The following is a 13412-nucleotide window of genomic DNA, read 5'->3' as shown; positions in this document are numbered from 1 at the left end:
GATAATAAAAGACTCTGGGATGCGTTTATCACTTTGACTGATCTATCATCATCAGAATAACGTCATGAATGTCCCTCACTTCTACAAAATACTGCATATTTTTTATTGTCTGGTGGAGAAAATCGTGTCACTATCAAATATTGGAATGGTGTTTTGGCAGGACTTTGTTAGTAAGAATGAGGACTGAAGAAAACAAACCTTTACAACAGGGTCAAAAACAACAGAACCTGATCATACCGCCATCAGCAGAAATAAAGTGTGAAAACAATAGAAATGTTACCTTTAATTAACCAGAGTTTCAAACCCATCATGTCCTTTATAGATATTGTTTTTCTACTGCATACTTGCAACATATTGTGCATTGCACCCAGTTACCTAAACTCCTGCGGTTCATCATTTGTCCCGTTTACTTAGCGACATCTACAATGAGGTCATATTTACAGGACACCCACTCTTGCTGTTTACAACACCCCTGGGCCAAAACGGACATCTGTCAGTAAATGAGCTATTGCTCTCAGCTTTCCCCTTTTTTAAAATCTACTCTGTCCCTCTTGTCCTTAACACTAGTACCCTCACATCTCTCTGGGGAAGACACTCCAGCATCTGTGTAAATGCAAATGATCATTACACAGTGAGTGCAACATAGAACATGACCTGTCAGTTCCCCTGCTTCTTCCTTTCTATCTGTTTTTTACATTCAAACCACTCAAAGGACTTTGCTACGGGCCAGTTGGGAATCCTCTTTGTGTGTGGGGGACTGATGTTCTTAATGATGACAGATGGCAAGCGCGAGGCTAAACCTGATGTAATGAAGAGGTGGAAACCTTAGATATACGAACAGGCAGGTGAGGTCGTAATCGAGCAGATAATCTTCCATTAGCTGTCCTGACTCATTGGATAACACTGATTGAAACAGAGACTGTAATGGCATGATAGATCCCTTCATACTGGAAGGGTAGAGTGTAGCACTGTAAGAGAAGTGAAGAGAGGTGGGAGCAGTAAAGAGTCATGCTTCATCAACTCAAGTTGAAAGGAAAAAAGCTAATATTCATGCTTGATTAAGTTCCACTCGTAGCAAACTGAATATGTTCTTAAATGAAGTGCTCTCTGGCCAGTGCAGAGCCAGTGGAAGAGTGGAATTGCTGTCTCAAAGGGTTTGACTTGGTTTGACTTCAGCCTGAAGAAGCTTGGAAATAATTAAGATCCAGGAAATAATAATGATCCTATTTGTTTGTTAGCTTCAGGGGCCATAAAGATGATTTTTAGCACTAACATCCTTTCGGGACTATCTAACTATTCAAACTACTTTAGGACAGCATGCTAGCCCGCTAACCCGCTGACTTCCTGATCTGCCTTTTAAATGTACTGTGAAATCCTAAAGATTTCTCTTCACATAAAAAAAAATCTCAGCACAACTTTAGGATGCTTTATATACCATGCCTTTGATATTTAAAATGTTGTAATTTCTCCTTTTATCATAGTGAATGTGTTTCAGTGTCTTTTAGAAAGACAAAACACGGTCTTGATGCTGTAACGTTAAAGGAAAAGCATATGATAGACAATTTGGGGAAATGCACTTATTCACTTTCTTACTGAGAGTTACATGAGAAGATTGACACCACTCTCCTGTCTGTATGGTAAATATAAAGCTACCGCTAGCAGCCACTTAGCTTATCTTATTATAATGAAAAAATGGGGAAACAGCTAGCCTGGCTCTGCAATCCACTGACTGACTGAGCCAGGTTAGCTATTCCCAGTGCTACCAGTCTTTATGCTCAGGGTAGCCAACCGTCTGGTAGCAGTCGCTTCACATTTACACTAGAGAGACGAATGTGGTATCAATCTTCGTATCTAACTCTTGGCTAGAAAGTGCTTAAGTGTATTTCTCAAAATGACGAGCTATTCTTTTAAAATTGCAGAGGGACCAATTCATCAAAGTTTCTTCAGCACTTTTATTTGTATCCTTTCAGGATTCTTTTGTATTAGCACTTTGTCTTCATCTCATATTTTTAACAGGGAATGCATTACAGAATCACATTGCAACTCTCTAGGTTCTGCAACTCTACAAACCCTAGGTATCCTAGTAAAAAAAGGGAACTTTTAGTAAAAAATGATAAAAGAAATAGAGGCAACAAACAAACAAAAGTAAACTAAAATCTAAATCATCAAGCCATCCACGGAAGATTGTGTTCCATTGTTATTTTTGCACTAAACCATGCAAAGGGGCAGAGTTGGTTTCCTAGTTCGACCAATGATGTGCGCCTGTGGGTCCGTATATACCAGCAGACCTCAAGCCATGCCATTATCTGAAGACCACAGGAAGCTCTAATTGGTAGTGGTGAGAAAGGTAGACTACTACATATTTCATTGTTATGTGTATGACTGTGCAGCATTGAGTTAAAAGTGAACATGTTCTCTAACAAACACAGTCACAAATATTCTCTCAGTCTGTCTCACTTTCGCTTACTCTCTGAACTTTTTCATTTCTCATGGTGTTAGTAGAAATAGGGGGGAAAAAAGGTTTTCAAAACATTTAGAGTTGCTGTGTAATGGAGGCAATGTTATGCATTACATTAAGACATTTTCTTTAAAGTTTTGGAGAGGAATGTATCTGAAAAAGGAATGCAATGCTGTATTCAGACTGTTAACATCGTAAAAAAGCTCTGAAATTAGTAATTAAATAACCCTCTACTATTTATACATTCAGGCACTGAAAAATCACATGTCAATATGTAACTAAAAAAGATAGTCGCTCTCATTTTCCCTTGGTAAGAACAAGGAAGCTGAAACCTTGAAGTTGGCAACTGTGTAAATTTTTCCTACCCAGTAGTAATTCCATATGTATCCCCTTTGCTCTTCTTTTGTGTGACAGTTTCTCCTCCCCCTTTCAAACACTGACCTGAAGTCAGAGCTATCATAGCCTCCTCTAAAGCTTTCACTCTAACCTATGGGAAAGAATCCATGACACTAGTCTTTTGAAAGGGAAATCCAATGGTTTGTCTCGCTCTCCTCACCGTATAAACAGATAGACGGACGGATGGGTGGACAGATGTCCTCCATGGCCTCAGAGGGCCAGCAGGTGAGCCAAGGCCCTCAGCTCCACAGACCAACTTCCCCCCTCTTGGTTAAGGACTCTCCGGTGTGATAGCCAGCTCTCACCCCAGCGACCCTGAACTCAGTCATTTTTTAACTATACAAGGGCTTTTACAAAAAAGCTAACTTGAACAGCCATACAATGGCTAAAACATAAACCATATCTCTACTTTATCTCGGTTTTTCAGTCATTTTTAATTTTTTTTCTCTTTTTCTTTTTTCAGATGCATTTGTGTTTTTCTTGATTTAAGTCTGTTTGCTTTTCTTTGTTCTTTTGGAGTAGCTCTGATCCAGTCCTGTGCTGAGAGGCTCAGTCACAGAGGAATTGGTTTTTGGATTTGATGGGTGGGGAGGAAAGGGAGAGGGAATGGGTGGAAGGGAGAGAGAGAATAAGGGCAAGGATCAGGCCAGGGTGAAGATATGGGTTCATTATTAGTCCAGACGTTGGACTCGCCAGCGGTTACAGGGATGGCTTTGGATGGGACAGAATGAGGTGATGAGTTAGTTTGGGAAAGGTGAGGCTCGATGGTGATTGCAGAAGGTTTGTCAAGGTTATCCGCTATCAGAGGAGGTGTGTGGTGCTGTGGAGGGAGAGCGCCGCCTACGGGCGGTGGAAGTCCAGGATCGCTCAGAGCGTTCAGAGCGCTCTGAGGCTAGTGAGGCGGGTCGAAAGCGGTGAACAAAGCCGTCCAGGAAGTCCTGCTGCTGCTGGGTTATGGCTTGGGAGATGAGGCAGGGCAGCGCCTGCAGGCTGCCCGTCACCGAGTCCAGCTTGTCCTCCAATGTGCCGATGCGCTTGTCCAGCTCCTCACTGCGCTCCTGCAGCTCTGACACCAGGTCATACATCACATTCTGGGTCTAATGAAGGAGAGAAAATAAATGTGTTTGGGGAGGTGCAAGAAAAGAGGGCGGGACAAAGGAGGGAGAGACAAGATGGAAAAACATTAAAAATCTGTTTTACAACTTAATATCCACAAGGAGAGGCAATACATGAAGTTTACAGAAGGCACAGTATGTATACGTTGCCATAGGAAAAAACGTTCATGTCATAGTTCATCATGAATTACATGACTAGACAGTCTAAATCTGACTTACTCAGTCTGAAGAGAAGGAAATAATGACAGGAAGCAGTGTGAAGAGAAGCTGTATACTTTCAGAAAGTCAGCATAGATTTTATCTACCCACGGTTTCACAACCAGCTTCTCTGATCTATTTATAACTAGAGAAGGTCTTTCATGCTTTATGTATACTTCTGACACAACTTATTAATAAAATAAAAAGTGTCTATATTATTATATAAATTATTATTACACCTATTGTTGGGCAGTGGGCCCAGTGTTAATGTATGTTGTATCTGCATGTAATTCTTGTATTCAGACTATGACAATTTTATGTTATAGAATATAAATAGTATATTCCATTTATTTTGAGAAAGTACTTTTCATGTGACACAGTCTATGAGTAGAACTCACAAAAAACTTTATACCCATTTAAGGCATTTTTAGACCTTCATGTGTAAGCCAAAAATCAAAGGGTTACTTCTCCTAGGGGCTTAAAAAAGAGACATTGAGCAGTTGAACTACTGTAGGGTGTACACAGATGGATCTGAACAGAGTAAGGGCAAGTAAACACACATTAAAGGAGTTGGCCTTAGAACCTTTTAAAATACACACTGTAGTGCAAATGCCATCCACATCAAATAAGGCTGCAGTCATGTACTTCCCTTTGAACCCTCTCTCTGCTTCGCTTTGGAGGGTCAGCTGACGTCTATAGAGTAGGACAGTTAAGCTACCGAGGCATGACTGCATTCTTCCTCTTACTGTGTTGACAGTGCATGGTTAGGTTCAGGTTTCCTCAAACTCTTACACTGCCATATGATGTTACCCGGAAACAGGAATTCTGTCTGTGTTGAGTGTGATTTGACAGCAGGCTTCGGGGATACTTCTGACTACTAACTACAACTACTAAGAATGTTGCAGTTAATCTACACTGAACATTGTGTGTCATTTGGTGATGGGAAGGTTATGCTGCTAATGAGAGCGGTTAGAATAAATCAAAACAGTAAAGACCCTACAAAGCTCAGCAGAGCTATGGGGAATTATATTTTAGTGATAATTCTGTACAGGTGTGTTCATTACAAGCAACACCTTTTAGATACAAGAAGTCATATGATCACTAGTTAATGTGAAAATATTGATTATATCCACTTTAACTCCACTTACCTTCGCTAGGTCCACCAAGGTGTTGGCCTGATCATTGAGTTTCCTCTGCTCCATCTTCACACTGCGCAGTCTGGTGGAGGCACAGGAAGGTGGGAACAGGAAGAGGAGGGAAGGAGGAGGAAGACAAGGGAGAAAGGGGAGGGGATGAAGAAGAGAGGCAGACAGAATAAGGGAATAGAGGAGAAGAGGGCAGTTTGCAGGAGTGGAGCATAGAGAGACAGGTTGTTTGGGGGTTATGAAGGGGCAGAGAGGACCAATAGGGAAGAAAGAAGGAGGAGGAGGAACAACACATTTTTTATCAGGCGTGCTCTCACACTGATGACATTGAAAAGAGAGAAGACAACCTGCATGCATCGTAAATATATGTACCTTACATATGTATATGTATACATATATATATATATATGAAAGCATTCCTGGTCTTGGTCAACGCAATACCAACCAAAACATGCAAAATTGCGGAAGCATAGCACGCTCATTTAGGAAAAAATAAAGACTATGTTTATCATGTTTTATCTGGGTCTTTTTTGTTATAAGACCTTTTCCTCATAATGGTACAATGCTTTAAGTAGCACGTTTTAACTACATAAAGTATTTTTCACTGCAATGAGAAACTACTTGCTACAACCCAAAAATAATTTGTTTTTGAATATGGGGGAGGGGGGGGGGGGGCATTACTGTGACAAAACATGATGTTTTTTCCAGCAAGAACACAATATGCTTCCATACAAGAAAACCCCAAAATCTATGTTTGAAATCAAAACATTCCCATCTCTTTCCACCCAAAAGTAAAACGTTAAAAAAGGAAAAAGATGACATGCCCTTTGTCAGTGCTACACACAGCTCAGTGGTAAGACTTCATATATACACACTGGTCATTCAGTAAGCGTGCAGTGACTGTGGGTGACATTGTGCACAATGAAACGTGAGTCGTGTGTGTGTGTGTCTGTGTGTGTGTGTGCGCGTGCTTGTTTGTGCATATGTACGTGGGTTGATGTGTGTATGAGTGAATGCCACAGATAAAAGATGAAGCTTGCCAGAAATAAACTGTCTAATGACAATGCTGAACATAGACATTTGAAATAACTTGCGCAATGATACATCAGACATGTTTTGTGATGCTTTCAACATTGTGCCTCTTTACCTCTAATCAAATACATTATGCCACTGTAAGAAATGGTAACGCCGATGTCAGTAATGTGTAATTGTTAGTGGTGGCATCACACTGCCATCATTCTGGATGTGTGAGAGGAAGAATTTCCCTGTTCGGCAAATTATGAGACAGGATGACATTCAAGGGCATTTATTCATGTGCAAATCAGTATATCAGAGCAGAGTGAGACTGCTCGCTTACGGCACTATCTCTGTGGGAACCCGTTTCAACTTGCATGTGTCTGTTTGCTCGGCTTTGTCATCCCTTATGGCTGTCGAAGAATAGGGGCTAAAAGTTAAATGTGCTACTTATTAGTGTAACGCATTATGAGTACAATTTTATTCTACAACCTACGTGTCTATGTGTTTTGTGCTATGTCATCAATGTCATGTTCAAGCTTTGGCATTTGATCTTATATATGTGACAGGAAAAAAACAAATTAATTTTAAAATCCAAAATGTATATTAAAACAGCAAACATTTCAACGTCATTAGAACTACAGTACATTACAGTGTGTGTGTGTTCACGTCATCACAAAAACATCAGGAGTGTAGGATGAGCTCTTTTGATGCAGGTTAATATAGCCTCTACAGCAGCTATATTAATCATGGGCAAAATTATACAGTAAGTCGTAGATGATTATGAACCGCTGGCCAGGCCAACAAAGCTCCAAGCTCATTCTGCGCAAGATGCTTTTTCTTTCACACGTTCTCTCCAGACAACCCTCCACTATTGACACCGGTGGCAAAATGTTGATGCTTTTTTTTTTGTTTGTTTCATTCCATTCAAGGGGGATGGGAGGGAGAGGGAAGTAAATGGAACACGGAAGTAAAGAAAAAAATCAAAAACGATTCAGCATCCAGCATTTCTTTTTTTTTTTTGGTAACAAACGCTTTTTTTTTTCATGCATGTCAAACGCAGACATGGATAGAGGAGGAGGAGGAGGAGGATGTTGAGGAAACAGTAGGAGGAGGATACATAGAAGACTCAACTTACTTCTGAGCTCTGCAGTGATAGAGCAAAACAAAGACAGAACACAGTACAGAGTTTTAAACCCACAACATTCACGAAACGAGTGAAACCATTACACTTCTCACTGTAAGCACAGGGTAAAAGGGGGCGGAGGGAGAGGGGGACAGGGAGGGGAATAGGAAGGACCATTAAACTACATTGCAGTGTGTGTGCTTGTGTATGTGTGTGTGTATGTGAGAGTTTACATGTGTGTGAGCATAACAATCAAAGGAAATGGTATTCTAGGAGAGGACATTGTAACACTACGTAACGCTAGAGGTGATACTACCAAATATTGTCAGCTACGTCTGCATTTCATCAGCTTGTTAGCAACACAACTGTTAATAATACAGGCAAAATATTTTACTACATTACATAACATACTGCAGTTTTAGTTTTTGGGCATGCTGAGTGATTTCCCCTTGGTGACTGGTGCTGAACAACTCTGTCATATTTCTGTCAAACATTTCATTACACATTAGATGACACATAAACCATCGCAGTGCAGGACTTACTGGTGAATGGCTTGGAGAAACTTGCGCTGGTGTTTCCGCACCTTGGCATGATCAATCTTCTTGACCAACTTAGTGTGTTTGTAGATGAGCCATGTTTCCCTGAGTACATTGGCAGCTGTGTTCTTTACCTGTGAGACACAATTGAAGATTGAAAGAATCAAATTTGAAAGTCAGGCATCCATGGTTAATATTACTGTCTGAAAAAATTTTACTACAAAGGAACTAGTGAACTAATGGCAAGTTAGTAAGTAAACTTTATTTAAATAGCACTTTTCAAAACCAGAGCTACAGTGTGTCTTTGTTACAAGCTAACATACAATACAAATCAATTAATAATTAAATACAATAATTGCAGGGATGGATAAAAAAATTAAAACAAATAAACAAAAAAACAACTACTGGAGTAACATGTTTTAAACAGTTGCCAGGCTATGCAGGTGGATGGGGGTTCAAAAACTTTGAAATGTGTCTACAGATTTAAATGTGTCTAAATGTGTTTACAAGTTTACACTTAAGACTATGTAAGATAATTGGATTAGTAACAAGGTAACAACATTTGCCCTGAAAGTAAAATATGGACCCCTTGCAAACCAGTGTCTCTAACACTGAGGTTGAGGACCTCAAGATAAATCCAAAAAGTTGCAAGAAATTTAGCGGGATTCTTTTGTCTTTTAAATGGGTTGTTTTACCTCTGGACAGGTTTAGATACATTGACTTATTAAAGCCTCTGTGTTGGGTGCGTGGACCCCAATATACCTGTATAATCTAATTTTAGTCTAGTTCTATAGGCATCTAAAAACAATTAAAAATACATATCTGGAATTTAAGTTAACAGCCTTTGAAGGCGTTTACAGCACAAATCCATATCCAACCTGAGGGGTCATATGTAAACAAAATTCTGTTTTCAGGGGTTATAAACCAAAACATTCGGGTACTCTTAAAAAACAGTACTATACGATCACCTATACTCAAGATGCAATAGTATGCTGTGACTCACTCGTTTGCAGAGTTGTGTGTCCATCATGAAATTGTGGACATGCTTCTCAGCCTTGGTAAGCTCCAGCTTCCTGGCTACCACTGCAACCACCAGTGCAGTGCAACCAGCCCCCTATTGTACAAAGACATGGTAAACAAAAAAGCAGCATTTTGTCTGTGAAGTTCCAAAATGCAATTTGTTAACTTTTAATACTAATACATTAATAATAAAACAATGAGAACCAGTAAATAAACAAAACCGTGTCATGGAGTGTCCTGGATGTTATTTAACTAGGAACAGTGAGTTGCATTTGGAGTCACTTAAATCTTTACTGAAGCACCAGCTGATAGAATAGTGAAACTGTAAAGGTTTTTTAAATATATAAATTACTGGTTAAGTAGAGCACAAGAACTAGCAAGCTGTGTTCAAGTTTCAAAGAGGTTAGGCAGGCCAATGTGTATATGTACCAATGTGTAAAAAATGATGGGTAAGAGAGGACTGTACCCAATAACCAGGCATGTATATGTGGGTGAATACAGTAAACACTGTAAAAGGCTTTAATTGATTGTTGATCACAAATTGCTCAAAATTTTCACATATTTGGCAACTCAATAAAAGTTACACAAGTACAAAAAATACAGTTAGCTCAAAGTTGTGTTTCTTTTTGCAGTTCATCATGGTTAGAGTGTAGCTGGCAGCGAGAGTAGAGAGAGCTGAGGTTTAGTTTTATAACTGTTCCCGTCAGAGTTGTGCTGTGAGAATGTTATGTATTTATCTGAGTGAAGAAAAAAGGAACCCACCATAATCCCTGTAAGCAGACACACGCCTTTCCCACAGTACGTGTGTGGTACCATGTCCCCGTAGCCAATCGAGAGGAAGGTAATCGAGATGAGCCACATGGCTCCCAGGAAGTTACTGGTCACTTCCTGTTTGTCATGATACCTGAAGTGACGAAGATAAGCAGAAGTGGGATAGACACAGTCAGTAAAACTGCACGCAATTTCTTGAACTCGAGCATGCTGGAGAATGACGTGGTGCTGTATGAACCAAACAGGGGTGGTGCGTGGAGGAGGTGGAGGTGGTGAAGATCGAGGAGGAGGAGGAAAAAATCATGGTGCAAGGTGTTACACCAATTTTGTAAAGCCAGTTTGGCAGAGAGTCTAAAAAAATGCATCGGTTCATTCTGAGTAACAAAAATGAAGGTATTTTCAATGGATTTGTGAGAGACACTATAATTATTTTCTATCCTTCTTTAAGTCTTTTCTATCTGAGACAGTTTAATGGAGAAACATGTTTAATGGGGAGGAAACTTAAACTGACATGAAGGCAGAAAAAAGCAAATAGTGTCCATTTTTCAAAGAAATTGATGGAATCATTTTAAACCGAGAGAGCAAAGCCACTGAACATGTGTTTCATGTTTAGTGTCTGTCAACATAAAAATTATACATTTGGTTAGAGGAATGATATGAAGGGGCATTCAAAAAATGGGTGTACGCTAAATCACTTACTCTTGTCACACATTAGCATAGAAATGACAATTTTAGACATGTTTCAAATGGCAAAGAGACAGGCCATGTCGCTGTAAGTGACCGGATCAAGAGTACCGCAGGTCAAACTTGCTTTAAATATGACAACCAAGAAATGTAATGTCAGCGCATCCAAAAATGCATATACTGCTGCAGTAAATCAAACTAACAATTGGCTTATTGGTCACAGTTTGCTGCAGATCTTCCTCCATAGAGTTTACTCTGCCCCAAAAAAGGTTTGGCAATGCAAATCATCACTTCAAACATGTTGTTTGCTGAAAATAGCTGACAGCCATGCTTGAATTGTCAGTCCAAAGGGCCACAGTGTGTATGCAATGATAGTTCTATAAAAAAACACACTGTACAAAGCTGGATTGATGATGACATTCCCATACCTTTTGCAGCAAGACAAAAGTCCATCACAGAGGCAAATCTGCCTTATACACCCACCCTCATTCAACTCATCTCATTATTCCCAATGGGCTGTCTAGGAGGAGATCAGATAAGATTTAATTTTGGAGTAAAATCAAATATTCATTAAACACTTTGAGACAACATCTTGCTAACATCCTTCTGACAAGACAACGTAGATGGAGTCTAATTTCTTGGGATTTAGTTTAAGCTTTTCTAAAGGGGATTCTGAATGACCCAATCATGAATTGCTAACGATTTCGAACTATCCAGCAGTGACCCAGCATGTGGACTCACAACGGCCGGAACAATCACCTCTAATTAGTGGACAAGTACAGATTGGACCACTTGGGGCCAGGCAATGAATTCCTTAAACTTTCCTTTCCACGTGAAGGCAAAAAAAAATACACTCAGTTGGTTTTGTAGAAATGTCCGCTGCTCCTTCTCCTCCAAGACAGTTCATTGTTATCAAATATCATAAATTAACTAATCATGCCTTCTGCAGTTCTTAAAACTCCCACTCTCAAGTTTCTATTCATGCTCCAAGTCAGGAGGAGAAAAAAAATATGAGCACTTTTCCCCCCTTCAGAATGACAAAAAAGTGTGCGGTCTGTGGGATTCAAGCTTCTTAAATGACATGCAGAGAAGCAGTCTGTACAATACCATGCAGGAATAAAAAAGATGTCTGCATCCTGCATGCTTCAAAGCCAGTATATTGAGAGCAGAGGAGCGATGGGAACCTCTGACAAATACTGCAGTATTATCAGGTGGAAGGGGACTGTGCGTCTTCTCGGACAGGCTTTGTTTCATTTGTAAACAGTGGGGTAGGAGTGGGTAACAAAGGAAGAAGCTCATTGAATTTGACACCCCTGTCTCTTTTACCTGCATCCCAACACTTCACCAGCTGCCATTTGATAGCTGCCAGGGGGCTAAACTTGATCAGCTGGCTAAATATTGTAATTACAAGTGACTAGTATGTTAATTTCATTCATCTTGTCATCAAGGCGTGCAGAGAGTGAGTCACATCTTCAAGGCAGGCAGAAATGTGCTGCACCTTTTGGCACAGCGAACAATGTATTACAGCATATTATAGTGGCCTTCTCTCTGTTGTAAATACACCCCATAAATATGCTTGACAAAATGCAGAAAGCGTCGTTTTAAAAAAAAGTTTTTTAGAGAATGCTTCCTGTTTTATTGTCTGTTTTTTTTCTAATGATGAATGTGGCAATATATTTCCAAAGCACATATTTTAATAATTCTCTGCTCTGTAAAAAAGAGCAGAAGACAGCATTGTGGGAATAGAGACAGAGGCTGAATGGTGAGCTAATCAATAGCATTTTAAGGCTCTCAATATACTGTGTCGAGTTTTGGAATAGCATGGAGAAGAGCTGGCACCACTTTCAACCTATTCCAGGACAAGAGGTACGTCTAAAGCAGACAGTTTTATCCCCCACTGTTAAATCCTCCCTGACAGACACTCTGCAGTGGAAGCATTATCCTGAAATCATTTACTCAAATATTTCAGAGCTGATGTTATTTATCCAATAGTGTACATACAATAATCCTGTAATTCACACCTAAATGAGCTCTGAAACTTTGCGTCTGCGGTGGGTTAGAGGAGGGAGTAGAGAATGATTCACAGAACTTAGGACAAATAAGGTAACATCTCTACAGCTCAATCAGCAACAAAACAGGTCAACAATAATAGGTAACAATAACCTCTATGAGTTTGCTTCTTCATCGATCGCTCAACATATCACCAATGCATCAACTTCCTAGGCCCTGCCCATTATCGAAATGTAAAACCAACACTAGGATTTTTTCTGTTTATGTGCACTAATGATTGATTCCAATGAATTTCATATTTTAACTGCCATCATGTGTAGATGAGCTAATGATACGACGGGTAAAAATACGGCGGCCAAAGTTGACAACACAACCTCTAAACAAACATAATCGTAAAGATGGATCAAATGTTGAAGAAGCCACACACTTCCCTCTGCCAACACATACACACGCACGCACACAGACAAACAGAAACTATCAGGAATATTTGAAATGTTTGGCAAAAAAAAAAAACACTACATAAAATATTTCTAATTTTAGAACAAAGGGAACTGCAAGTACATGCAGTACTATAAAAAGTAACATAACAAGCTTCAATCTCAATGCCTTTCAGTGAAAAGAGTCACATTCTTTTGAGCAATAACTTTAAAGGTGTATTTTTAAAGGGGTATTATCTTTTGGAGTGAATCACCCTTACATATATAAATCCGTGAAACCGCCATGACACACTGCTTCAACATAAGGATGACGATGCACTACTTCCAAAGAAGAGAATATAGAAAGAGTCTCTTAATACATGCAACACAAAAATATACATTTCTACTTCCCTCTACTGGTCAACTGTTACTACGAAGCAAATGATTTCCTCCACATTCAAAACATTCACAATAACATCACTTCCCCTCTTCTTCCTGCATTTTGGTTTCATGTCAACAAAAA

At 39.6% G+C, this 13412-nt stretch overlaps 1 protein-coding gene across 2 annotated transcripts in view; it reads right to left on the bottom strand.

Annotated features, from left to right (window-relative positions):
- Positions 1-1932: 1932 nt before the first annotated feature.
- kcnn1a (potassium intermediate/small conductance calcium-activated channel, subfamily N, member 1a) overlaps positions 1933-13412 on the bottom strand; it is a 48513-nt gene continuing 37033 nt past the window's right edge. Inside the window, exons 5-10 of one of the 2 annotated variants that reach the window (XM_038718303.1) lie at positions 9771-9912; positions 8992-9102; positions 7995-8122; positions 7465-7473; positions 5316-5385; positions 1933-3951 (exon numbers count right to left, since the gene is read on the bottom strand). In XM_038718303.1, coding sequence (XP_038574231.1) covers positions 3646-3951; positions 5316-5385; positions 7465-7473; positions 7995-8122; positions 8992-9102; positions 9771-9912 — 766 coding nt within the window. In that variant the 3' untranslated portion in view covers positions 1933-3645. The remainder of the gene's footprint in view (positions 3952-5315; positions 5386-7464; positions 7474-7994; positions 8123-8991; positions 9103-9770; positions 9913-13412) is intronic. The other variant, XM_038718302.1, reaches the window with a different exon arrangement.

This window comes from Micropterus salmoides, unplaced genomic scaffold (genome assembly GCF_014851395.1).
Source record: "Micropterus salmoides isolate LMB-PRFRI ecotype aquatic unplaced genomic scaffold, ASM1485139v1 Ms_hic_scaffold_14, whole genome shotgun sequence".
NCBI lineage: Eukaryota > Metazoa > Chordata > Actinopteri > Centrarchiformes > Centrarchidae > Micropterus > Micropterus salmoides.
The sequence above is the reverse complement of the archived record's forward strand: the minus strand, read 5'-3'. Positions and strand labels throughout refer to the sequence as shown.